Below are 26,721 nucleotides of genomic sequence, written 5' to 3'. Positions count from 1 at the left end.
TTTTTGCTGCTTTTGCTACAATTTTAATCATTTCATTTTTTCCCCGTCTGCAAGGTTCAGTTATTTTTGTAATGAACACTATGAGTTTCTTTTCAAGTAATACAGCATTTCCCATTCTTCTCAGTCTCCTTTTTGACCACAAATGTGTTCTGGTGGCCTGAACATCATTTCTTTTACTTGAGTATTTTTCTTTTTCCTGCAGTGGATATCTTAGGGTAGCCTCCACATACTTTTTGAATAATGTTAATTTTTTTAATTTAATTTCTGTAGCTTGTTCTGCTACTCCACATTCTTTATGAACTGCAATGTGCTTTCCCCCGCAATTTCTGTGTTTAGGTTCTGTTCCTTCTCTACACAGTTCTCAATTTTTTTCCCCTCCACATTTATTGCCCCTCACTGTTCCTTTATGAATGACTGCCGCATGTCCAAACCTTTGACAAGTATAGCACTTCCCAGGAGGAGAATATGGGGTTTCTACCAGAAAGACTGGTACCTCATTTGGAACCTATCCAGTAGTGTCCCACCTTTAAGTATTATGCATACAGCCATAGATCGCTGGTTTTCTCCCTCTTGCCTACTAAGTAGATGTTTAACAAACAATACTTTATTTTCCCTTGTATTCTTTTTTAATCACCTCCTCAGACAATTCTAGTAGCACTCCCTACATAGTCCTTTTTGCTTCTGTCTGGAATTTAGGCAGTTGACAAGCAAGTTTAATTTTCCTGAAGGGTACAATTTTAGCACGTTTTTTTCAGCTTGCTCCTTATGTGTACATTCAATCAATAGATCTCCATCCTGCATTCTTTTAACTCTTTGTAGGTCACCAACCCTGCTTTAATCCAGTCTGGCATTTTTACGGCGTTAACATCTCCTACTTTCACATCTTCTGTCATGGATCTGACAATTTATAAAATGTTGACTTTTATTGTTTTTTTTTAATTTTCTTTGTATTCCTTCTTCAAATCATCACATATCAAGTCTTTTTTTTTCTTTTTCCTGATCTGAGACCATTCCTTAGCCCCTGCTTCTTCTCCTTGATAGTCCAAGGCAACTTTCTCTTTCCCCCAGTATCTCCACTGGGATTTTGCATTCAGTCTTGTTTCTACTGGGGCCGTTGCAGCCAGCCCAGCTGCCAACAGCTATGTCCAGGCTCCACCTGCCAGCCGCAACACCAACATCTCTGACCAGCCACCACAGTGGCTTCCAGCTCAGTCCAGTCAATTCAGCCAGTCCCCTCAGTCCCAACAACCCAAGTACCAGTCAGTATGTTTTTCAGCCAGCCTCGGACCAGTTTTGCCTCCTACCGCTCTCACTTCCTAGCTTTATAATCCGTGTCTGGAGTGGCTCAGGAGCATGAGAACCAAACTCAGGGCAGACTGTTAAAAAAGCAGGACACACCTCAAATTGGTTGTGCATCTATACTTAGACTTCGCCAACCAGTAATCAAGTGTGAATTTCTCACGCACTACAACAGCCCAAACATGAAGTCAAAGAAAGTCCCTTTGGGTAAACTTGCCTTTGTGATAGATGGTCCCTTACCCCAAAGATCACAATGTTCAAGTCACTCCCAATCCCAAAGGACCGGTCATTTACCCTGTGTCAATTGCACCTTAGATCTTACACCAAGAACAATGCTTGTAGCCAATTGGATAATATATTAGTTATATAGTTCATTAAGAAATAAGCTATTTATTAGGTTATAGCAGATAAACATACATGCACAAATGAATTACAGCCTGAGGCTACAAAAGGTGACAGTAGTTCCTGTGACATGCAAGTTGTGTGGGTCCTTTAGGGCTAATGGAGGCTATGCATCTGGGGATCCCTTGCTTATGCTTAGAAATCATTACCACTCAGACTCCAAGCAACATAAAGAAATACAGTTCCTTCTTGCCAAAGATTTTTATTCCCTTTCCTCAGAGTTCAAGCTGATGGGACAAGTCCACCTGTACATCTCCCCTTCATGGCTGTGGGGGAAGCAATCAACAAAGTCTTTTGTCCTGTGATGCTCCACAATGTCTTGTCTGGTGTCTATGGGCCTTCTTTGGTTGGGTAGATGACACCTCTCATGGGAAACCAGTATTTCACTCTTGGTAATGCTTCTTTCCTAGCTATAGAGCTTTACAGTTTCAGAGAAAACACTTATAATATCTATATCCCATGGTAAGAAGTAGTATTTAAGTGAGATTAATGCACTCAGCAATTTATAAGCATTTCATAAAGTCTAAACACATTTTTATAAATCCAATACCTATTTTAACAATACCAACACAAAGGTGAACCAGACTGGTTTCCAGCTATGCATTTGTCAGTATTCAGTGAGCTGGCACCTAATCTGCCAGTGTCACAATTCTATCTTAGCTCCTCTAGCCACTTGGGATTCTTCTAATATTGGGCCTCATGAATTCTTGGCTTCCCTCCAGGTGCAGCATATAAGGTTAGTTGCCCCTTTTGGTCCACATTAATCTGCTTAGGGCTTGTGTAGGGTGAACACAGCATAACACTATGGCAATATGTTATGGTAGTTTCCTGCAAAATCTTTGGAAGATCTGACTTAAATTTATGTATGATTGTAGGCCAGGGATTGTATGTAATTTCCACAGGGGGAGTGACCACAGCTCCTCCTGGAACTAAGAAGTGGAGGTGATTAGGCAAATTCATTCAGGCTGTAACACCTTCAGAGAAGTACCACCACCTGCAGAAACTCTGCTTCAAACTAGGTTCCCCAGAGACCAACAGACAAAGAAAAGACTTTATTTTTTTTTAATCTAAAATCTGAGTTTAAACTGGCTCAGGGTCTTCTTTCTAATCCAGCAAATGCACAGGACCTTCTGTCTAAGAGGACAATCCTTATGGAATACTTAGAAGGACTGACACCTGCCAGAGCTCAAGGTTGGAGTTGGGGTGATCTCAGGTAAGATTTTTAGGATGTGTAGGTTCTTTTATTTTTAATGTTTTTTGCTCTAATGCTTTCACTTTAAGAATAAATGTATTTGCTCAGAAAGGGCTATGTGGTAGTTTACAACTGCACAATTATGTTTATAGCCTCTGAGGAGAAAGCAGAGCACAGTTGCAGGTGTGTTTAGGCTTGCTGGAGAACTACAGTGTAGGCAGGGAACTGTGCAGCCTGGGAAAACCCTGGGTAAGAGGAAGAAAGAAACAAGTCTCAACTCTCAACCAAAAAAGGTGATGGCTGAGTAGCTGGCAGCCTAAATGTGTGCCTAGCTGGATCACAAGTGTGAAATACAGGTTCAGTTGCTGTGAACTGTGATGCTGTGTTCCTGTGATGTATTACCTCACTATAACGTTAATAAACTCTAATCTTCTCTTATTTTTCAGTTCATATGTTAAAATACTGCCAGGAGCAGCAAATTAGAAGTCCAGGTTGAATGCCATAGGTAGACATTTTAAAAGTGATGCAGATCTTTACTGCTTCATTGCTAGACAAAAGCCATGAGAGTTAAAATTGTGTGTGTTATTCCCCCATTTGTTTTCATGAAACAAATTTTTCTGAGCTACATTCACATTTTTAAAGCAGGAAATTATATATGAAATTAACTGGACCTGTACTCTTGCATGAGAAATCCTGGGCCTCAAAGACCATGACCTATTTTTATGAGGGATCCAAGCTAATCATTTGATCAAATGTTTATCATGCCCAGCACTGCAGAACCAAACAGCAGGACTCAATACTTGCTCATATGCTGAAGAAGCTTAATTAAAATATCTAACTATTGCCAATGAAGATGAGAAATTTCAATAGCTCAGACAAAATTACTCTTCAAAATACAACAGGTTTTGTGATTTAAAATCTCAAACTTGTCTGGAAGAATAAAATTAAAATAGGCTCAGTGGAAGTGCCAGTTGGGGCAGTTTTTATTTGTGTTAAACTGGCTTTAGGGTTATGCTGTCTCATGACATCCCAATATTAGGAGCTTATCTATGCAGCCACACCCCTCCCCCTGAAAAGTGTCCTGACTGTTCACACTTGCTATCTGTTCACCCCAGTTGCTGCCTGTTGTTAATTCACCACAGGCAGGACATAGACCAGAGATCAGCAACCTTTCAGAAGTGGTGTGCTGAGTCTTCATTCATTCACTCACTCTAATTTAAGGTTTCACGTGCCAGTAATACATTAATGTTTTTAGAAGGTCTCTTTCTATAGGTCTATAATATATAACTAAACTATTGTTGTATAAAGTTTTTTAAAATGTTTAAGAAGCTTCATTTAAAATTAAATTAAAATGCAGAACACCCCAGACCGGTGGCCAGGACCTGGGCAGTGTGAGTGCCACTGAAAATCAGCTCACGTGCCACAGGTTGCCAACCCCTGTTCTAACCTGTTCTTACAAATGTCCAGTAACTGGGGATTGCATAACTTCCCTTGGGAGTCTATTCCAGTGCTTAATTATCATTGTAGTTGGGAAGTTTTTCCCAATATCTAACCTAAATCTACCTTGCTTCAGATTAAGCTCTGAGGCAGAGCCAGGAACATACAAACAATTAATTTCCCTACTCCAGCCTCTCACACGGAAACAGCAGCAGGCCCGGGCAGCGGAATCACTAACACGCCGGGCAGGGTTACAAGCCACCCCGAGTAACCGGCAGCTGCTGCTTCCAGGGTATGACCCGCGCTCCCCCTCCCCCAGGGCGGCTAATCCTGTTTCTATACAAACAGGGCGGGGAGCGGATGGGACCCGGAAGCGCTCCCTCCGGCCCCCACCCCACCCTTGCTGAGGGAGGTGGCGGGAGGTCAGCGCAGGGTGACGTGTCTGAGCCAGAGAACCGGAAGTCGCGGCTGCTGAGGGAGCTGAGCAGCGATGCCGTTGAGAGACCCGCTACAGGCCGCCAGGCGCCCCCTCCCCGCCCGGTCGCCGCGGCGTGTCCCCGCGGCCATGGGCCTCCCGCGGCGGCTGCTGCTGCTGCCTCTGGCGCTACTGGCGGCCTCCGCTCCCCGCGGCGGAGCCTTCTACCTGCCGGGCCTGGCGCCCGTCAACTTCTGCGAGGAGGGGAAGACGTCGGACGAGTGCAAGGTGAGTCCGGGCCTGGGTCGCGCCTCCGCCCGAGGGCAGGTCCGGCCTCGTCTGCGTCCCACGTTAGGCAGCGGGGGTCGCTCCCCTGGCCTTGCCCCCTGCTTAGCGGGGCGAGGTTCCTGCGGGAAACCTGCCCGGGCCCCATCCGTGTTTGGGTGGGGCTAGGGTTGCCACCCCTCCAGGATTTCCCGGGAGTCTCCAGGATTAGAGATATGTCTTTAATTAAATATTGTCACCTGATGAAAGCTCCAGGAGTACGGCCAACCAAAATTGGTAACCCTAGGTAGGGCTGAGGTACCAGGTACTTCTGCTCCTTAAGGGGGACCTTAATAAAGAGTCAAGCTGGTGCCTGGACATGTGCTGGGGGGCTCATGCCAGGGCCCTGGGGGCTTCTGTGTCAGCCACATAGAGGGTGGCAGTGCAGGTGGCATCTCACTTGGAGCTGGAATCCTTGGTAATTGCCCCTTCTTGGTAAGTGTTAATTATTACCTTGCAGTTAAACTAAACAGTACAGCCTTTGAGATCTCCCCTCATTTCACTGCAGCTCCAGTGCTAGTGGACTGGCTGTGTACTATGAGCTCTCTGGATGATTGATCCTGGCTGCCCTGATGCTCCTGCTGTCAAAGCTCTGCTGGGGTGCGAGATTTTCCACCAAAAGTTCCTGTGCTCTGTCTTCTGTAGAATTTTTTTTCTCCCTTTAATGTACTGTCTCCACTTCACTATTATTTCTTAGACACTAACGTTGTACTTGGTGCTCTGCAACATTGCCTTTAGGGTTGCTCTGGAGTTTGCACGAATACATCCAACCAAAACAAGCGACCCTACCTAAGAAGCTTACAGTCAGGTGCAATGGGAGACAGCATTTTTACTGGCATGGATTAGTGGTTGGGCTTTGCAGTATTTGTGAAATAATAAGCATACATATGCAGTGATGCAATGCAAAAGATGTACCTGTCACCACCTTGATCACTTTGATTGCACTGAGTGAGCTGCAGAATTTAGTTTCTTAACTGAAACCATTTTATAGCTGCTATGAGTTCAGGGAAGGATGATTTTGATGGGGGAATATGTGAACAGCTTATTTTTCCCTTTTAGCTGTATAAAGGTTGATGTATTTCATATATATAAAATGTGTGTGTATATGTATTTAAAGATTTTTAACTGTCAAATATTAACACCACAGTGGGGCTGTGATGGAAATAGTGGTATCATGATAAGAGTCGACAGACGGACTACTACTTTCGTGCGTTATTCAGGAATATATTTTCAGTTCTGCCTAGTAGTTACTAATTTATAAGGGAATTATGGAACTCTTTGTTTTTTAACCATTTTGTTTTTCTTTATTTGTTTTCTCCGGCTGTCCTACAGACTTGCAACAAAAATTAATGGCATGCTGTATTATTATTAATTGAATTCTTGTATGCATTCCCTTCTAAACTAAATCTTAACAGAAGTTAGTAAATTAAAGTGATTTTTTCTTTTTTACTGAAACTTTCTAAAATACATATACCTGCTTTGTCTCTTCAGCTCTAACTTCATACTAACATCTGTTATGAGTGATCCCCTTTTTGTAAAATTTTTGTTTAACCCCATGTTCAACTGTAGGGGGGAGATCTATCTTTATTACAAGTTTATGCTGATATGATGAGTTGAAATTACACTGGTCTGTGTTTTGCGATTATAATAAGCAGACTGAGGAACCAGTATAGGCCTGACATAGTTTTAAAGTCCTGTATCTTAAAAAAAATTTGAGGGTTGGAAACTACTGTTTATTACTAGCTGGGGACTTGGCTTTCTTATGGTATAAAGCACTAGTCCATTGCCTGCAAGGTAGTAAGACTGTTGTTTACAACTGCAATTCTGATGTACATTTTTGATGTAAAAGATGCTCATTTATTTGATCCAGTAGCTGCTGATTCTGATGTACATTTTTGATGTAAAAGATGCTCATTTATTTGATCCAGTAGCTGCTGAGAGTCAGTGGGTCAGGGCACAAACACGTCCTAGCTGAAGTAACCTTGACCTACCAAAATAGAATATAAAATTAAATTTAAATGGACTGAATAATTATCACTGAGGTGTAGTAATTTTATATTGTTGATATGCTGTAAAATACAAGCCATTAATAACCAGTTCATAAGGTCTAACAGGTACTTCAGTATGTATCTTTTGTAGCATATCTGTAGTTGTCAGAATATGGTGGGTCCTCTAAATATGTTGTAAAGCAGGACTGTGCCATGAGGAATTTACCATCTAAGACCCCAAGCCTCTAAATAACTCTAGGCAGACCCCTTTGACATGATGTGGAGCCCTTTCCAGGAGACTCCATGCAATTCAGGGGTCTGACCACATAGTGATTTAGAAGATTGGGGTCAAAATCATTATTAAATGTTACCAGTCCAAACATAACCTACTTACCTATCAAAAAGATGAAATATTGCATAGTTCATCTAAATAACCAACATGCACCCTAAGGACTTGGGGAGAGAATTCATGGCCCCCAAAGATTTCTTTGCTTCCCCGCAGAAAAATGACTTTCTGACAGGGAAGCAAAGGGAAGCTGCAAGAGCAGTCATGTATCACTCCCTAGCAGTGAAAGTACATCATTTCTGGCACTGGGAGCAGCCGACGGAGAGGTAAATCACCGCGGGGCTGGAGGCACACCAGCCAGTGGCTCCAACCCTGAGCTGGGATCAGCTGCTCATCCTGTCCGGGCTGGAAGTAGGAGAGAATGGGATTTTCTCTTCCCCTGCAAGGAGTGGCTGAGGCTGTGTCAGACCTACCTTCAGAAACCTTTCCCAGCTGCAGGAAGCTCAGCATCCTCCTGTACTTCCTGTCCCCATTGTGCCTCAGTTGTGGAGGGAGGGGTCACTGTATGGGGAGCTGCTTCCTTATCACCCAACCCCAAGGCATCTGGACCTCTCATACCCAGACACATCTGCCAAGCCTCACTGAGTACATCCAGAATCCCCCTGGCCTTCCTTACCTGAACCTCAACCCATGCCTCTGGACCCCCACTCCTGCGCCAAGACCACCCTCCATTGAGCTCCCTACACTGAAACCACCACCCCCTGCCCCATCCTGAGCCCATACACCTAGACCTCCATGCCACTGACCCCCAGCTAGCTTCATCCAGACCTCCACCCCACGAAGCCCCACACCCAGACCCCTCTGCTGTGCCCCAACCACCTTCACCTGGAAGCCCCTGGAGATCCCATTTCCCCTGCACCTGGAACTCCACAACGAGCCTCTGTGCATCCAGATCCCTCCACACCAAAATCCCCAACTGAGCTGCCTGCACCTAGATTGTCTCACACAGAATCCTCTCATCCCACATTGCATACTGAGCCCCTCCACACTTGGATCCTGCATGGTTGAATCTCCCTGCCCCACGCCTGGTGCAGTGGGGCAGGGCCACAGGATGTTTCTGGGGCAGGCACAGGCCTTGTGCTGTGTCAAGGTCAGGTGCAGCCTCACAGCGGAGTCCGTGTCCGGGGGGTGATGGGCTGCAGGGTGATCTTCCACCTTAGTGAAGCCAGTGGCCTGTGCTCACCACTGCCATGCTGGAGCCTCTGCATTTATTTATTGACAAATAAAACTTGCAGAATTTTAAAATGTTGTTTGCAGAAGTTTTCATTTTTTTGCTGCAGAATGCCCTCAGAAGTAATTCTCCAGATGTGCTGCATTTGCAACACTATACTTGAAATTGGTAATTTTACTATAGATCTGTTAATACCCTACAGTAAAATTATAACATTATCTTTCATTTAGTTTTATATCTGTTTACCACACATTTTCCATTTGTTTATTCCCTTCATTCCATATTTATAAAAAAACTACACTGAAAACAGGTTAAGGTTGCAAAGTTAGCCTTAATTCTGGCACTTGCTAGTCGCTGTCTCTAACTTCAATTCTGCGCCATGTATGTTTACTTTATGATGCACTCTTCAGTTACAGAATTGTTACTGTTTTTTTTTCCTCACAGGACTCCTGCTTCATTTAGTGAATGGATAGCTATTCAATATTTCTTTCTTTTCTTCATTCAATGCGTGGTTCTAGGCCTAGTTTAATTCAAACCCTGCACTGAATACAAAATTATGAATTTCCTCTAGAATGTTTATCTGGTGCTCTCACCACACTGTGCTTCACAAACATTAATACATTTATCTTCCTGTGAAATTTGACTGGAGTATTCCCATTGTCAAAAGTGTCTACTAATTTTGGGTGCATGAGACCCAAAGCATGAGACACCTAGGGCATGGTCTTTCAGAATTTTTATGCAGTGCTATAAAAATGCTGTATTCAAGGCATAGCTCCAGTCGATTTCAGTTGCAGTTATGAGTGCTGAGCACTCGTGCATATCTAATGCTTGGTATCTCAAGGTGGGTATGCAGAAAATGAAGACCAAGGAATTAGTGGCCGGCTGTAAACATTATGGTTTGTGAGTTGTTCAACATCACATAGGACCTCTGCTTGTTGCAGGAATAGAATCCAGTTCTTCCTTAACCAGGAGGCCATCCTTTCACTTACTTTATTCTCCTGCCTCATTCACTACACATCTTCCAACTTCTGCAGCAAGTGAGGCTGACGTCCTACAAACAGCCTAATTGACTATCCAACTATTCATTTCCAGAGTGTCATCTAATCTGTATGCTGAATGAGGCAGGGATACAGGCTGGATGGCTTTGTGATTATGTAATAAGACTGTATCATAATTCATACAAGGAAGTGGCATTAAGGATGCACAGATAACCTTAGTTTTTGGCACTTCTAACTTTTTTTGAGTTCTTGATTTTGCAACCTCAATATTCTTTTAACATAGTCTGTCTACGTTGCCCCTCAGTTCAGATTACTGGGTGTGAATAGCAGCGTGCTAAGTGCTGTGCAATAATTCTCCTGAGTGGAGGCTGCGACTGCAAATGTAGAGGTCCCTTGTTCACACTAATGTAGTTGTATTTGAAGAGGCAAAGTTTTTAAATGGGGGATTTACATCTCAGCACTTTGATATGTGTCCCTGTAATCTGAACTGTAGAACAGTGTAGGCATAACTATATTTTCTTGTTTATGTGAATTTCCTAATTTAAAAACAAAACAAAACTGAAAAAAATAAATTCTGTCTTGTGAATATGTCACTTGGGTCATCAACAGGTTTCAGATGTTCAGATCCACAGCATAGATCTCTAACTGGTAGCATTAGTAGACTGCTATCATCTGTCTGGATGAGCACTAGAGAGATGTGAACCACTTTGCCTGTGAACCTCACAGCAAAGACAGCAAAGAAATATTGAGACTCAAGTCTCCTGGGTTCAATTCTAGATTCTGTAGGGGGGTGTGCGCTCTAGTGGCCACTCACCTTTCTGCTTCTACTCCTGTCTCCCCTCCCAGCTTCTGCCCATGCTCTCCCTCTATCTTTCTTCCCAGGCTTAAATTCTTACCCCTTTGCATTCCAGTGTGGCTGCTTTCTCCTCATCTTCAATGCCTGGGTGCCATCTGGGAGAGCATTCAGAGCATAGGGTAGAGCAGGGATGGGCAAACGATGGCCCATGGGCCCGATTCGACCTGCCAACCATCTTAATCCGGCCCTCGAGCTCTCTCTGGGGAGTGGGGTCTGGGGCTTGCCCCGCTCCGACACTCAGATTGGGGGCTGCTCCATGCGGCTCCCAGAAGCAGCGGCATGTTCCCAGTCCGGCTCCTACATGTAGGAGCAGCAAGGGGACTCTGCACACTGCTGCCCCCTCCCCCAGGCACCTCCCCTGCATCTCCCATTGGCCAGGAACCGCGGCAATGGGAGCTGCAGGGGTGGCATCTGTGGACAGGGCAGTTTGCAGCAGAGGTGCCTTGCTGCTGCGCCTCCATGTAGGACCCAAAAGGGGGACATACAGGTGGTTCCAAGAGCTTCTTGAGGTAAGCACTGCCTGGAGCCTGCAGCCCTTTGCCTCCCCTCAGCCCTGATCCCCCTCCTGCCTTCGGTCCCAACCTGGAGCACCCTCCTGCACTCCAAATCCCTCATCCCCAGAGCCTGCACCGCCAGCTGGAGCCCTCACCCCCCTCCCGCACTCCACCCTCCTCTGCCAGAGCCCTCTCCTGCACCCAGAACTTCTCATTTCAGGCCCCACTCCAGAGTCCGTACCCCCAACCACAGCCCTCACCTCCTCCCACACCCCAACTCCAATTTCATGAGCATTCATGGCCCGCCAAACAATTTCTATACCCAGATGTGGCCCTCGGGCCAGAAAGTTTGCCCACCTCTGGGGCAGAGTCTCTTTGGCATATGTGAAGTCTGCTCAGTGTGTAGGAGCTGTGAGGGAATGGAGCATGCTCAATACAAATGGAATCTTCAGAGAATTTAGCTGCCACATTCTAACAAATCTTTACTGAGTGTGTGTGATCTGTGATTCTCACTCGCCATCCCCCAGCAGTTTCTAGCTTGGCCAAACTTGGGGGAGTTTTCATGGGAATGGCAAAAGGTGCAACCCTCCTACCAAATTTGATGTTCCTGCTGCAAGCAGCTTTTCAGTGAAACTTGTGTAAGAATTTTTTTCACGTGGGCAAAACAATGCACTTTTTTGTGCCACATTCTTGGAAATGTCTGGTGTTAAGTTGAAACTTTAAACAAACAAGCAGGAAAAACAAAGCCCCAATCTCTGCTTCTTGTAGACACCTGGAATGGAAAATTTTAGCTCAAATGGTTAGTTTGGCAAAGTTTTATGAGTACATGAAAACAGGGTCTTATAAGGGAAAGTGTTGGGCAGCCTTAGCTATAGGTAGTGCTTCTAGGTCAGTCTATAATCATGCATGTTCTTTTAAGGGTTTATTCAGCAACAGTTGTCTTTATGTTTGCAAATTTTACTTCTTCCTGTATGTTGAATGTAATTTGTTAGTGAGATTGGTTTAACTAAGCAGTTAAATCAACATGTATTTGTCATTCTAATTCAGAGGTACCATTCTTAATCATGATTTTCTGCTCCCTTGAACTTTGTATAGTCACAGCTGTGCAGACTGGATGTGAAATGCTGTCCTTCTGTGATATTGGAGTGTTTTACATCCACTTTGGGCAGGTGTAATTAAATACAAGGTGCAAGGCAACTCTTTTTGTAACTTTGATAGTGGCCATTAAACTCAACCCCAAGTCATACCCAGTGACATAATTTAGTGTAACTTTGCTAATTGTCTCTTAACTTTTTCAGTCTGTGATAGAGCTGTTTGTGAACAGGCTTGACTCTGTGGAATCTGTTCTTCCCTATGAATATACTGCGTAAGTGTACTAAACTTTGTGTAACTTTATTTGCCAGTTCTTGCAAAAGGCAGTCTCTGAATGGTTTTCTGAAAACGCTGTGAATAGAGATGTAATTTCTAGCATTTCTCCAGTGCATAGAAACCATTTGTTCTGTTGAACAGGTTCCATTTGACTATTTTGTAACCTAAACTATATTTGTGAATACCATTTGTTAGAAAAGAATTTTTACTTTCTAGTGGTAGTAGTCATTCTGTAGGTCAAAGCACTGCTGCTGTCTTGATTAGCCTGCAACCAGATGAATTTAAATTGTAGTTACAAATGATACGGGATAGGGATAGCCACAATTATTTTAACAAAGTATTAACTTTAAACACTTCCCTGCTATGTATCTTACTAGTACAGGATGGAAAATGTGTGCAAACTGTGTTAATGCCATCAGTTCAAAGAATGCAGCAGTTGAAGGGGTTAAGTGTTAGTTATCTTTGTATTTTAATGGATGCAAGTATGGTGCATTGTGATTCAGCCATGACAATTCTGGGAATTTCTCAGCTAAATCTAGTGGTCAATAAAAGCATAATAACTTCAATTTTAATTGGGTACCATGTGCCAAAGAGTCCTCCATATATATTTTCAAGTAGCATTCCAGTGTTGTCCTTTCCTGAAGCAGTTATAGATTTCTAAATGTGTAGATTTCATTAATTCCTGGCTAAAGTCCTAACGTGTACACTGCCCTTCCAGTGCATTTAAAGAAACGTATTATTAAAGTATCTGTTTAATTGAAACTGAATTCTGAAATATTTGAAAGAGGCATTTTTAAAATCTCAAGTGTTGATTTTACTCCTAGAGTCACTCAGATTTTGGTAAGAAATCACTGAACTCTGAGACACCCCCCTCCCCCAAAAATAAAATAAAATAAATTAAATAAAAAAATTTGCGGATGTTTGCCTTAGATTTGGCTGGCTGGGAAGATTAGTCTTTTTTTTTTTTTTGTACTATGTTTATTTGTCAATCCTTGATTAAAGCTTGCATATTTTCTAATTTAGGTTCAATTTTTGCGAAGCAAAAGATGAGAAACGTCCATCTGAAAATCTTGGTCAAGTATTGTTTGGAGAGAGAATAGAACCATCACCATATAAGGTTTGTGCTCTGCTAAAGGGTTTTCTGCAAGATAAAACAGAAAATTCAAAAGTCAATAAATCAAACAATTGTCCCTGATTTAAAGATATACAGTAGAAATTTGTGAACATAACAGAATTAAAATCCATGCTTATCAGTCAGATTGTTGGATGGTTCTCTTCTGATTTTTTTTTTTTTTTAATAGCAGCATGTGAAAGAAGGTATAACATGTCTAAGAGTGTAGATAAAATTGTATATGCAGGGATCTCTGTGTGACACAACTCCGTAGCTGTGGTATTCATTCCTTGTGCTCTTGAATCTGTATAATGAAATTTTTTAGCCCTTATGGTTGTAGAGAGAATCTTGTAAACTTGAATCAAGTGTAAACTGAAGAGATGTTGTCTTCCTGTATTTTCAGAGAGCCTGAAACAATAGCTCTGAGGGATGTGACGATTCTGTTAATCTCTGGCAGGATCTTGTGGATGCTACTTTTTGCTGAGCTGCAGAATTTGGCAAATATCTGAGATATCCCCAGTCCAGGCTTTTTTTTTTTTTTGTTTAAGAATTTGTCATTTTATTGAAAGGTCTCCTTTTCTTGCTGGGACCTGCCTGCATCTGACTCTTGCTCTCCAGCTTTCCTCAGAGGATGCATTGCTCCATGGAACTAGGCATTTGGGGGCCAGGAACCCAGAGCAGGAGTCCTGCTTACAGCTGTAGAGTGGATAAACTGTCAGTGTAGGTTCTGACCTACCTGGTCAACATTGCCCCTGCTCAGATCCATGGAACATTAAATAAAAAGTCTACAATCATTGATGAAAACAGTCAACAAATCGTACATCAATGTATATTTTTTCAATGTATTGAGGGTGTGTGTGTCTCTGCAAGGAAGGTAGGAATAGAAAATATTATTGCAAGGAAGTCCAGGGAGTCTTACTGTAGAGTACATGCAACCCTGATTATATTATATTTTTAAAATAGTATGTGACGAACACATAGACATACAAAATACCAGGATGTTAGGGTTGTCTGCTTGTGAGTTAACCACATAATTATAATACATTAAGGTTTTTATGGGATATATATTGTTTAGTGTACTTTTAGTATAGAACGATACAGATTCTTTTGAAAGACTATTCAAGTCAAACCCTGTCTCTCTCTTAGTTTACATTTAAGAAGGAAGAGAAATGTAAATCTGTTTGCACAAAAGTGTACGACCCAAAAAACCCAGAGCATAAGCAAAAACTGGACTTTTTGAAAAAAAGCATATTATTGAACTATCAACATCATTGGTAAGTTAATTTTTTTAAGATACAAATATTAAATTGGTTAATTTAGTATTAATGACTATTGTAAAATGATGGTACAAATTCAGCACTTCATGTTAACTGGTGGAAATCGGAATTCTTCTGGTCTGTTCTCATGCAGGGGTGGAGTGGGGAATTAATGTCATGTTACTTCTGCATGCTACTTACTCTTTTATTGAAACATGCCACTCAAATAGAATAGCTCAGCTGTAAAGCTTATGGTTCTTTACTTTACTGTACTTTGAAATCTTCATGCTAAAACAGCATGATTGTTAGATATGATTACAGGGGAGTCACATCTTACGCAGGATTAGGTTCTAAAGTCAGGGTGTAAGGCAAAAATCGCGTATAGTCAAAATTGCCCGTAAAGTACAGTATACTGTACATGTTTTTGTATACAACTCTGTACAGTAATATGTATAATGTATTCAGTAATGTGTAGCATATAGAGTACATATGCAAAATGTAATTAAAAATACTGTAATATTATATGAGAGAGACGACAGACTGAAAGAATAAAAAAGGAAAACACAAAACCTAACCACTCACCATTCATCCTGGATATTCTTGCTAGTCTATGACGATGGTGATAATGGTGATACGATAACTATGACAATGGTGATGTGACGATGATGAATGATGATGGTGATGATTAGTACAGTGTCCATATGATGAACGATGAGATGATAGAGATGGATGCTGTATACACTCTGATGATTAGTCTTCCTCTTCCCCTGATAACACTATTGGGGGGTGTTGTCAGGGCTTGATGTTGATCCAGGAGATGGAGGTGATGGAGAGCTTGGGTGACAGAGAGCAGGTCATAGACTAAGTGGTTGGCTCTGGTTCAGTTCTAGAAGTTGATTGCGTAGGCTCGTCTGTTGCTGGTTGTTTGGCAACTATTGCTGTTGTCTCTTGAGCTGCTTCTTGATATGGTCTCAAATCGTCAGTAAAATTACACGTAGTATTGAGGCTTCATTCCATAGAGGGATTGTATTCAGAAGTTAAATCATTCAAGTGTTTTGCTGCTTGGAACACTTCAGCAAATTTGAGGATTCCAGCTTGCTGGCTCTTCTTGTCTTCTGTAGACTATTTTCAGTTCCTCTAACTCTTCGTTAGTCAATATTCCCCTATGGCGCTCAATTAATTCTTAAGTTTCTTCCTCAAGGATGTCAACTAAGCCATTATCACCTACTTGCCTGGCCACCTGAACAATGCATTTCATTTCTTTGTCAATGGTCGGGAAACCCTTAATCATTCACGCATTCTTTCCATAGGTTTCGCCAACATGCATTGACTGTTTCAGGCTTGATTGCATCCATTGCCTTTTTAATATAAGTGATGTAATCGGCAATGTTGAAGAACTTTCAACACTCCATCACATTGAGTGGGATCCGCATCCGTAGCGCTATGTATCCGTGAGAACGTAAGCCTCGTATACGTGGCCTTGAAACAGAGAATCACACCTTGGTCAAGAGGATGGAGGTGGTATTGGGGGGGAGAAAGACGACTTCAGCATTGTTATGCGCAAACCGGAGTGTCTCAGGGTGGCCAGGAGTATTGTCTATGATCAGCAACACTTTAAAGTCAAATCCTTTCTCTTCGAGGTTACACTTGACCTCTGGAATGAAACACTTATTTCATGAATGAAACAATCCAGAAATAATGCTGCTGTCACCCAAGCCTTTTTATTTGATTGTCAGAACACAGGCAGGAGATTTTTGCTCTTGCCTTTTAGGGCACGGGGATTTGCAGTCCTGTAGAGCAAGCCTGGCTTTATTAAATGCCTAGTTGCATTGCCACAAAACAACACAGTCACATGGTCTTTAGCTGCTTTGAAGCCAGGGGCTTGTCTTTCTGAGTTCGAAGCGTAAGTGCGTCTTTGGGCATTTTTTCCAGAATAGCCCAGTCTCATCAACATTAAAAACTTGTTCTGGAAGATAGCCCTTTTCTTCTGTGACTTTCTAATTATTCAGAGTAGGCTTTTGATACAGCTTCACCAGAAGTCTGCACGTTTTTGAGGTTGAAGTGGTTCCTAAAACTGTTAAGCCAACCTTGGCTGGCTTTGAATTCTGTCTCATCAGAAGGCTGTCCATCTTTGGCAGGAGGTTTGAACAGCACGTAGAGACTAAAAGCCTTTTCTTGCAACATGTTGCCATCGATAGGCACTCATTTACAGTTCATGTCTTCCAGCCATAAGTTTAATGCCTTTTCAGTTTTCATGGAAGTCTTAGCACGCACCTGGCTCATCACTTTAGCAGTTATTAGAGCACTTGATGCCACGGCTTGATGAATTTCTCTCTCTTTAATCTTGATGGCACAGATACTAGATTCGTTGTGGCCATATTTACGTGCCACGTTGGATACTGACATACCATCTCTCAATAAGTCCAACACCACCAGTTTTTCCTCAGTTGAGCACCAGATGAAGTAGTTGACTTGCGTTTAGGGGCTATGTTGTACGAAAAATACACATCTTTAAACACTAGAATCATGCTCAGCGCAGCGAGATGTTCACATGAGAGGCAGGCGGGAACTGAGACCAACTGAGGGAACAGCAGATTCACGACTCCCATCTCACACTCGCTCTGGGGCATACGCTCATTGAGTGGAATGGTGGGTGGAATTGCCCACACTACTGTATTTCAATTATTTTTTCTGTCTTTTTTGCGAAGCGCGAATAGTTGAATTCACGTAAGTTAAATGCGTGTATAATGCGACTCCACTGTATTGCTTTAAACCTGTAGCACTGTATGCTACTCTATGTAGAGGTCATGTTTACTCTTGAGGGAAAAACCTTGATTAAAGGGCCTCCATGCTCTTCCTATAGCTCCCCTTTTGTCCTGGTTGGGAATACTTGAGCTGGAATCCATGTGTCCTGGAAGGAGTGGATTCTGTTGAGGGGATGAACAGGTGGAAAATGTAATTTGTAAACTTTTAATGCAGAGGTTCTCAAACTGTGGTCCGTGGAGCTATATTCAGGTGGTCCGCGGATAGTTCCCTCTAAAGTGAGTGCCTGGGCGACTGAACATGAGACAATGAAGGGTCACCCACCTAATTAGTAGAGCTCCACTAGTTAGGTGCCTGACCCCTGGAGGAGATGCACATGTAAGGTGAGGTGTTGGCCTTGGGGATAATACAGGGCAGGTGGGAGGAGGTAGTGGGGTGAGAAGAGGAGGTGGAGGGAATTTGGGATATGCAGGGCTGCAGCGGCCAGAGAAAGAGGCGACTTTCCCCAGCTCCAGGGTTGCAGCTGCTGGGGAGAGAGCCTTCCTTCCTAGCCTCAGCTTTGTGGCTGCTGTGGTTGGGGAGACACCCTCCTCTTTCCCAGCCCCAGCTTTGGGGATGCTGCGAGGATAGAGAGGGCACAGCCATCACATTAGAAAGGTAAGATCATTGATATTAAAATATGAATGTTGTGCTTTCATTTGTAAAACAAAAAATGTTTTTTAACTTTTTTTTATATAGCACTTTTATCCAAAGCGCTTTACAATAGTTAGCTAATGGTACAAACAACATTTGGAAAGATCATTAAGCGGTTCGCTGAGACCCTTAATTTTCAAGTGGTCCGTGCAAAAAAGTTTGGGAACCACTGCTTTGACAGGAAACATGTACAGCCAGTAAACGTTAGGTGACAGTCAGTCAATGAAAATTACAGACTTATCTTTATATTCTATATCTTGGAGGAGGAAGGACAATCACATGTTTCACCCTTCAGTTCCCTCTGTTTTATCTATTTTTTCTCATTGTGTGTATTTCCACAGGCTCTAAAATGATTAATAGAACCACGATCCTAATGAAGGCCTCTTGGTGCAACTGTAATAATAATGAAACCTTATGCATTGCAGTTATCAAAACCCTTTTTTTCTTTAGGAAAAAGTACACTATAAAAGTAGTGCATGAACCTAATGGTTAAGGCTACAGTTTAGTTACAGAGGTCGCGGAAGTCATGAAATCCATTACTTCCAGCAACCTCCATGATTTCAATGGTGGGGTGGTGCAGGGTTCCCTGCAGGAGTGGGAGCTGTGGGGGCCACCAGAGGCGGCTGGGGAACCCCCAAGCTTTGGGGGCCGTCAGAGGTGGTGGGGGAACCCCTGCGCAGCTGCCCCGCCTCAGGTGGTGTGAGGATCCACAGCTCCCCATTTTGTCCCAAATATTTTTAGTAAAAGTCACAGACAAGTCATGGCTTCTGTGCGTTTTTCTTTTTTGTCTGACCTGTCTGTGATTTTTACTAAAAATATCAGACACAAAATCTTAGCCTTGCTAGTGATTACATACTGCTTACCTTGGTTCAACAGTGCCTCCCAGTCTCAGAAATCCTTGTCTTGAGGAGCTTACAACTTACATGGACGTATTAATAAAAGGGCAGATAGTGTCAAGAGTAAATGTTATAGCTGTGATAGTAAGCATGTTTCTTGTTCCTTTATTGTTGTATCTTTTTTTTTTTTTTTTAAGGCTGAATCCAACTCATAATGAAGTGAACCGGAGTCTTTCATCTGTGTTCATGGGAAGTGGGTAGGGCCTCTGTAGGGATGGAATAGGACTTACAGAAGTTAGCTTTTAGGCAATATTTGAAAAAAAAAAAAAATAGGTCAGAACGTGGTGGACCAACTCAAGGATGGGGCACCACATGCTAGTGCAAATGAACTAGGAAGCATACATAAACTGTGAAAGACAAATTAATGTTATGAAGACTGAAATTTTACATTTTTAAAGTAAGAGTACCAAGTAAAATTTAAGAGGGGGGTTAATATGACTTGGTCCTTCTAAATCTGAGTGTAAAATAAATTTATTAATTTGGTGTATAATATTTGCAGTCTGGATCTTGCTTTCAAAACTTTATAGGTCTGAATTATGTTGGTCTGGCACAATCACAAGATGCAACCTGAAAAAGTGCACTTTGTGTGTCTAAATGAGTTCATTTTCTACAGCTGTCATTCTGGCACTTTCTGAAACATTAAATTAACTTGTTGCTAAAACATTTTCAAGTGTTGTCATTTGAGCTATAAGAATGAAGAGCTGCCAAGTGTAATTGCAGACTTTCCTTTTTTCAACTTCAGAGTTTGTTAGCATAATTAGTTACTCATTGTTCATGGAATCTGAAGTAGGATTGTTTAACAAACTATTTTTCAAGTTTGAATGCAGTGGAATGCTTCCCCCCTCAGATTAAATATTTGAGTAAATGAACTGTATTCTTCAGCTGTAGTGCTGATATCACCAGCATGTTTGACGGTACAAATAACTTGATAGAATTATTTTTAGCCCAAACAAGATGCAGCTCCACTGTTCGGTAAATTTTTTCCTATATAATGTGCTCTTTTTAATTTGTCAGTTTAATCTATTGCATGCTATGAATTAATCTGCGGGCCTAGTTCAACCCTCTGTCACTGTTTTAGAATTTCAGGGAAATCCACCTGGATATCTCTCATGGTAATGCAAGTTGCCCACAACTCCGACTCCTCAGAAATGGCTAGTACAGCTCCAAATGGCAGTGGCATCGGCAATGAACAAGGCATGACCAGGGCATACAATTGATGTGGAAACTGCACAGGAAATAAACTGGATTAGCATCAACACTGTTACCTTGATCAAACAAACCTGTAATCTCATCAGGGAGACATTAAATTAGTAGATAGGAGTTGCATTAATATTAATAGAGACCCATTTCAGCCAGTTTTTTTTTTGTGCGCACAGGACTGATGTCAGGCTAACAGGACTATAATTACCCCGGGTCACTATGTTTACCTTTTAAAAATATTGGCACAACACTAGTTGTCTTCTGGAACTTCTGCTGTGTTCCAAGAGTTATTGAAAATCAGTGTTAACAGTCCAGCAAGCTCCTCAGCCAGCTCTTCTAAAAACTCTTAAATGCAAATTATTTGGACCATGTCATTTAAGTGTCTAACTTTAGTAGCTGCTGTTTAACACTCCCCTGAGCTAATGTTGGAATGAAAAAGGCTATCATCATCATATGATATGACTATATTGTCTGTCTTTTCCAAATACAGAGCAGAACTATTTACTGAACACTTGTTTGCCTTTCCTATAGTACCAAGAATTCTGATATCCATTTAATAATGGACCAGCACCACTGTTGAGTCGTCTTTTTTTCATATATTTAAACAGCCTCCTTATTGTCATTACCTCTGCTGGTCATAGGTTTCTCCTTGTGCCCTTATGTTTCCCTTATCAATTATCTACTTAAGCTCCTTCTGAACTCTTGGAGGTATACCATCTGAGCCTACTGGTTTTTTTTTTTGTGGGAAGTTTTGGGTTTTTGTTTTAAATAATTATCAGTTTGTTTCGGTATTGCTACTTCTGCCACATCAATCTTTGGTCCCTGATCTATTACTAGAAGAAAGCTAGACTACATCATCTGCAGGAAAAACTGATGTTTCACTTATCCTAGCCCTGTCATGTGAGGGGAGGAACAAACTAAAGCAAAATCTGATTTCTAATATTCTGGGTTGTGAAGATAACCTAACCTGCCAAATGTGAACAAAGTGTAGAAAGATGCAGTATTGTCTTCTGAGGTCTGTAAATGGACAGCTTTTAATCATCTGCCACTCATAACTGCCCAGCAACAACATGGTGAAATGAATGGGACTCTGGTCAGTTTCACAGTTGCTATTCAGAACTGTGGGAATCTGTGGAAACTGTCCACAATCCTGCCAAGTACATGTTGTTGCTGTTCATGGCTATGCCAAACTACTGCTGAAGTAGGCATTAAAAGTTTACTTGCAGAGAAATAGGACCACACTAAAAGCACTCCTCTTCCCAGTATTGGGCAGAAGAGGAGAAAGCAGCTTCTTGCTCCACAACGTTGGTGAGCCATCCCACCCTTGTTCTATCAGTTTCTGGCCAGTAGGAGAAAAAAATTTTGTTGTTGTTGTTGTCTGTCTCTCTTTCCCCTCCTCCCCCCCCAGTCCTGGCTTCCTACCTACTGCTGGAGGTTATTCTGCAAGCTACTAATGGTCTTGCAGGGGGGTGCTGGCTAGTAAGAGTCCTCTCTTGCTTCTGCTCTGTGTCAACAATAACATGGAGCTGGGGGCTAGATCAGAGAGAATAGGCTGGGAAGAAGAACCTGCTTGGTCTGCTCTTAGGAATGGAGGACTGTGTAGCAGTAAAGAAGAACTTGCTAAGTGATACAGCGAGAGAATTAAATTGATTTATTAAGGTGTGGTTTTGGGGAGGGCATGGTGATGCAGGAATTTTTCTGTAGGACTCTTAGGTTTAGTTCTTGGATGAGTAGGTGTTGATGACCCTTCCTTTTTTCCCCCTCTCATACCCTGATTACCTGCCTTCTTAGGTTGGGGCAACCTGTTTCTGGTGCCTTGAGAGCAGCAAATTGAACCTCCTGATACAAGTCCATGCGTGAATTAAACCTTGAGTTCTTTTTTCTACCCAAAACAGTTTAATGTCACTATGCCGAGGGTTGCCAGGGCTCAACCCTCCCGGTGGAGGAGGGGAGCCACTCCGGCCCTGTCCTGTCCTCCGCGGGGGGCACGGCCCACCGTCCGGGGATGTTCTGTCCCTATGGAGAGGACTGAGCACAGGTAAAGTCAGTAGGGGCCCAACCTTTGATGCAGGCAGGCACCAAACACAGTACAATAAGCTCCGGCCCTTCTGGGGCAGGGCAGAGCAGTGACAGAGTCAATAGGGGCCCAGCCCTTGGGTTGGGCAGGGCTCCAGAAAATACAGTTACAGTTTCTCTGAGCTCTGGCCCTTTTGGGGCAGGGCAGAGCAAGAGCAATAGCAGTGTCAATGGGGGCCCAGCCCTTGGGTCGGGCGGGGCACCAAACACAGTACAATAAGCTCTGGTCCTTTTGGGGCAGGGCAGAGCAGTAGCAATCACGCTGGCCTCGTTGGGCCGAGGGGAGGGGGATTCTGCCACCCGGCTATGGGTGGCAGGGGGAACGCAGGCCCACCCACTTCTCTGCGTTCCAGCCCGGGGCCCTAGTTGTGGCTGTCGTTGCTAGTGGCAGTCAGTGGGGATCCGAACCGAAACACACAGAGTGATCAGTGGGGATCCTGACCGACACACACCGTCATAGGCTCGGGGCCCTCTGCAGCCTGACTGTAGTCAGCTGCCCCCAGGCTACTTCCAATTTCCCCCTTGTTTCCTACCTGGTCCGCAGGGTCGTCCCAGCACCTTGGTCTCCCAGTCAGGCTGGGCGGCAGATCTGGAGTATCTCAGGAGAAGGTGGGCCAGGTCTGGTCCGATGGCTCTCCAGGGCCATAGCAAGGACAGGGTAGCTTCTGGCAGCTCTCCTCGAGCGCTGCGGGTAGCTCTGGGCAGCTCCTTCTATCGAGTGTGGCGCGAGTAAGCTCTGGCACTCTGGTAACCAGCCTCGGGCCTCAGCACCTCCCCATGACAGAGCCGCGGCAATCTGCTCCCGGCAGCGGCTGGGGCCTGACTGAAGGCTGAGGCCCGGCTTTTATCCTTCCGGGTCGCCGCCTGACCCTTTGAGGGGCGGGACTTCCGCCCAGCGTTTCCGCCCTGGGGGGTGATTGACGGGGCTCAACCCTCCCGGTGGAGGAGGGGAGCCACACCGCCTCGCTATAGTCACTAATACTATTACACCTTAATGTCAGTGTAATGCAAAGAAAATATATGGAAGATACTAAAGCAAATACCTATCCTAATTGCCTTTCCTGGGCTTCCTGGAGAACTGGTCCATGAAATCTTTCTTCCATAACTTCTGTTCTACTGGGTATCCTGGGACACTGTTTGTTAGCATTGCTGACTCACTAACAATAAGACAGTTAATGGTAAAGGTGATTCAATAACTCAGTGCATTTTGTACCAATATGTAGCATTAAAACACAACAGGAAGTTTTATTTGTCCAATGATGCAAATAAAGTGACTGCAGCCTTGTGTCTTCAACCACTTAAGACATATTAATGGACCAGTAAAACATGTCCTGGAGTGTGTTAATGCTGTTCTAATTACGTCTATTGAATTTTTTAAAATTCTTTTAAATGATTTTCTCTTTGGACGTATCCTTCCACTATGGAAAAAAACTTCATAGTGGAAAGAGGGGTAGTGGTAGACAACTTCCTTTTTTTTCTTAAATGTATATTTTAGTTGTTGACGTTTTTTGTTTCCATGCCATATCCTGCTGTCTTGTCATCTTTTCCTGCAGCTCCTCACAGGGGGCTGGGCTGCTTTCAAGATTTATCTATTAAGCCTAAATTGGAAACTTACTGTGCTCTTGATTTTTTTTTAGCCTTTTTAACAATAAAACAATCTTGTGAAGAGCTGCCAGAGAAGCAGCAGCTGAGCTGTGGAGGGAGGTGTGAAAGCAGCTGCTTTTCACCTAACTATAGTAGCTCTCAACCTTTTACCCCATGTAAACTCACTAGTTAAAATAGTTCGTACCATCAGGAATGCACTTCAGTAAGGAAAAACACTGCTTACTCCGAGCTGCCACACTTTTTCCCATTTAACTCCAACAGGACTTCCTCATTTGTGGCAATTTTTTTTTACTAGAAAAGCTGAAGTGAGATTTCATCTGAAACACTCAGTTCAGCTTTCTTTGGAAACTAAAAGTTAAAATGTGCCTTATTGTAGATAGTGAGCGGGGGAAGATCCATGGGGAACAGAGTTAAGGTTGTGCATCATGTACTGTGGTTTGTGTCTGAGGTAGAGAAGAGTGTATGTGTTGTAAGGTGACTTAATTTCTCACTCTTCTGTGTGTGTGTGGAGGGGTTATCAGGTGTGTAACTGCTTCACTGCAAAGTTCTTTTGTGTACTACCTTCCTGGTGCATGTTAATGAGTAAGCACAATTGAAGAGGTCAGGCAAGGTAGAAGTGAAGCTGCTGCTACTTTTACCCTTAGAAGCCTTCTTTGTATCTTTCTGTCAGATTTTATCTTACATACTTCATTGGAGAACGTTTTTATCAGATGGAGATGACTTATCTGCATGCAGGAGGCTTCAGCCTTAACTGATGTTTTATACACCAACAGTTATGATGAATACTAGCTAAAACTAACACAATTATTTTTTCCCAGAAACTTGCGTATTGCATCTGATCTACTCGGGATACACTTGTCTACCAAATTTTGTGGTGAAAGGCAATTAATGTCCCTGGCAGTACATCCAAATTTCATGAAGGTTCAATTTCATATGACGTATTAATTTTACAAAGAGAAATAAACTAAATTACACAGAAAATTCAAAGGGCATAAAACTAATGATGGGTGAAATTTCACAGCAGTAGGCTTTCTACTTCTAGAGAAACTGAAAGTTCCCCCTTTTTAGGATCTGCTTTACCTGTACAGCTGTCACCAGGCATCTCCATTATCTGGAAATTGGGTTAACAGTCATTGGTGCAATCTCAGCAATTAAACTCTTAAAGGAATTTTATTGCTACTTTCACACTGGTAGAATTGCCAGAAGGAACACACAATAGTCATGTTGAACTTTTTTGCAAGGAATACAAATCCTTCAGAATTCTAGGAATTTAAAGTAGCGTTGAAGATGCAATCTGCGTTCCATGACTTGTTTTTTTGCTCAAAATGCAAACAATTACTGCGGATTAAATTGATCTAGGACTTCTATTGTTATATTATTATTTGCTCTGTCTCTAATTGTATTAGTGTTTTGTTTATAGGATTGTGGACAACATGCCTGTAACTTGGTGCTATGATGTTGACAACAACCAGAAGTTTTGCAATCCTGGATTTCCTATTGGCTGTTTTACTACAGAAAAAGGTCATCCAAAGGATGCCTGTGTCATTAATGTAAGTTTAAAGTATTTTTTACTAATGTGCCAATTTCTGTATTGAGTGATTATCCATATTCATGTTTACCATTAATGGTAAATGTGCATCCCACATGCTCGAGTTCTGAATCTTTTGGCTGGTGGGGTCAATATGGTGTGTATGAGCCCTCAGAGTCCTTATGCTCTGTACATAGGATGTAAAAGGACAGAGCATCTCAACTGCTGCACATATTTTCTCACTGCCTCTTGTTTTAGAGAGAGTGGCTTGTTGTCTGTGCTTTGACTGCTAACAATCTCTTGTTCTTACTACTACTTTTAACTAGTTGGCATTTCCTTTAAATTTTGAAACTTCTGATTTGCCAAAATTAGACTACAGGCTCCAGGGTGGCCTCTACTTTTGTCCTCCAGATTTAAATATTGCCCCTTGTGTGAGGAAGCAATGCTCGTGAATGGTCACTTAAAATGAAAAGACTGCCTGGGGAAGTCTCACATTTTGGAAAAATGTGACCTCTGCAGGTCTCTCACTTCCAGAACCCAAAAACACAGTGACTGCAGATATTCCTCATGAACCAATCCATGAAATCAGCATCTGTCCCAGCTTCTCTGTATCCCCCTGAACATGGCCCCAAAAGGTGCGAGCACTGGTTCAGTGACTCACAGAGCCTCTTCTTCAATCCTGGCGGTGAGATGGACCAAACCCATTGAGGGTATGTCTACACTACGGGATTATTCCAATTTTATGTAAACCGGTTTTGTAAAACAGATTGTATGAAGTTGAGTGCACGCAGCCACACTAAGCACATTAATTCGGCAGTGTGCGTCCATGTACCAAGGCTAGTGTCGATTTCCGGAGCGTTGCACTGTGGGTAGCTATCCCATAGTTCCCGCAGTCTCCCCTGCCCCTTGGAATTCTGGGTTGAGATCCCAGTGCCTGATGGGGCAAAATCCCAATAAACGGGTTCAATGGCTCAGAACCTTGCCCATTACCAGCAGGATCTCCAAAGCGCAGAGGTGGCGGTTTGAGAAATTCGGTCCACTTGTCCCCATCACATCTCGTTTGCGACACTGACCAGTAGTCGCCGCCTCCGCGCCTGGCTTTGCAGGTCCTGGGTCAGCATAGATGCTGAGGAATGCGTGAGGTGGTTACAGGCACGTTGCGGTCAGTGATCTGAACAGGTCCAGTGTGCTGCTACTGGGCCATTAGCCCAGTTACACCCAGGAAACAAGGCGTGTACACGGTATGCTGCTCTTTCATAGAGGGAGGGGTGACTGCTGTACCCGAACCACCCAATGACAAGTC

At 43.0% G+C, this 26,721-nt stretch overlaps 1 protein-coding gene across 1 annotated transcript in view; it reads left to right on the top strand.

Moving 5' to 3' along the window:
* The first annotated feature begins 4,010 nt into the window (after nucleotides 1-4,010).
* Nucleotides 4,011-26,721, top strand: part of TM9SF2 (transmembrane 9 superfamily member 2) — a 66,571-nt gene continuing 43,860 nt past the window's right edge. Inside the window, exons 1-6 of the mRNA XM_032769607.2 lie at nucleotides 4,011-4,127; nucleotides 4,679-5,033; nucleotides 12,221-12,288; nucleotides 13,314-13,407; nucleotides 14,548-14,675; nucleotides 25,311-25,440. Of these exons, the coding sequence (XP_032625498.1) occupies nucleotides 4,821-5,033; nucleotides 12,221-12,288; nucleotides 13,314-13,407; nucleotides 14,548-14,675; nucleotides 25,311-25,440 (633 nt within the window). The 5' untranslated portion in view covers nucleotides 4,011-4,127; nucleotides 4,679-4,820. The remainder of the gene's footprint in view (nucleotides 4,128-4,678; nucleotides 5,034-12,220; nucleotides 12,289-13,313; nucleotides 13,408-14,547; nucleotides 14,676-25,310; nucleotides 25,441-26,721) is intronic.

The sequence above is a fragment of the Chelonoidis abingdonii genome, chromosome 1 (genome assembly GCF_003597395.2).
Source record: "Chelonoidis abingdonii isolate Lonesome George chromosome 1, CheloAbing_2.0, whole genome shotgun sequence".
Lineage (NCBI taxonomy): Eukaryota > Metazoa > Chordata > Testudines > Testudinidae > Chelonoidis > Chelonoidis abingdonii.
Note: the sequence above shows the minus strand (reverse complement) of the source record. Positions and strands in the feature narration are given on the sequence as shown.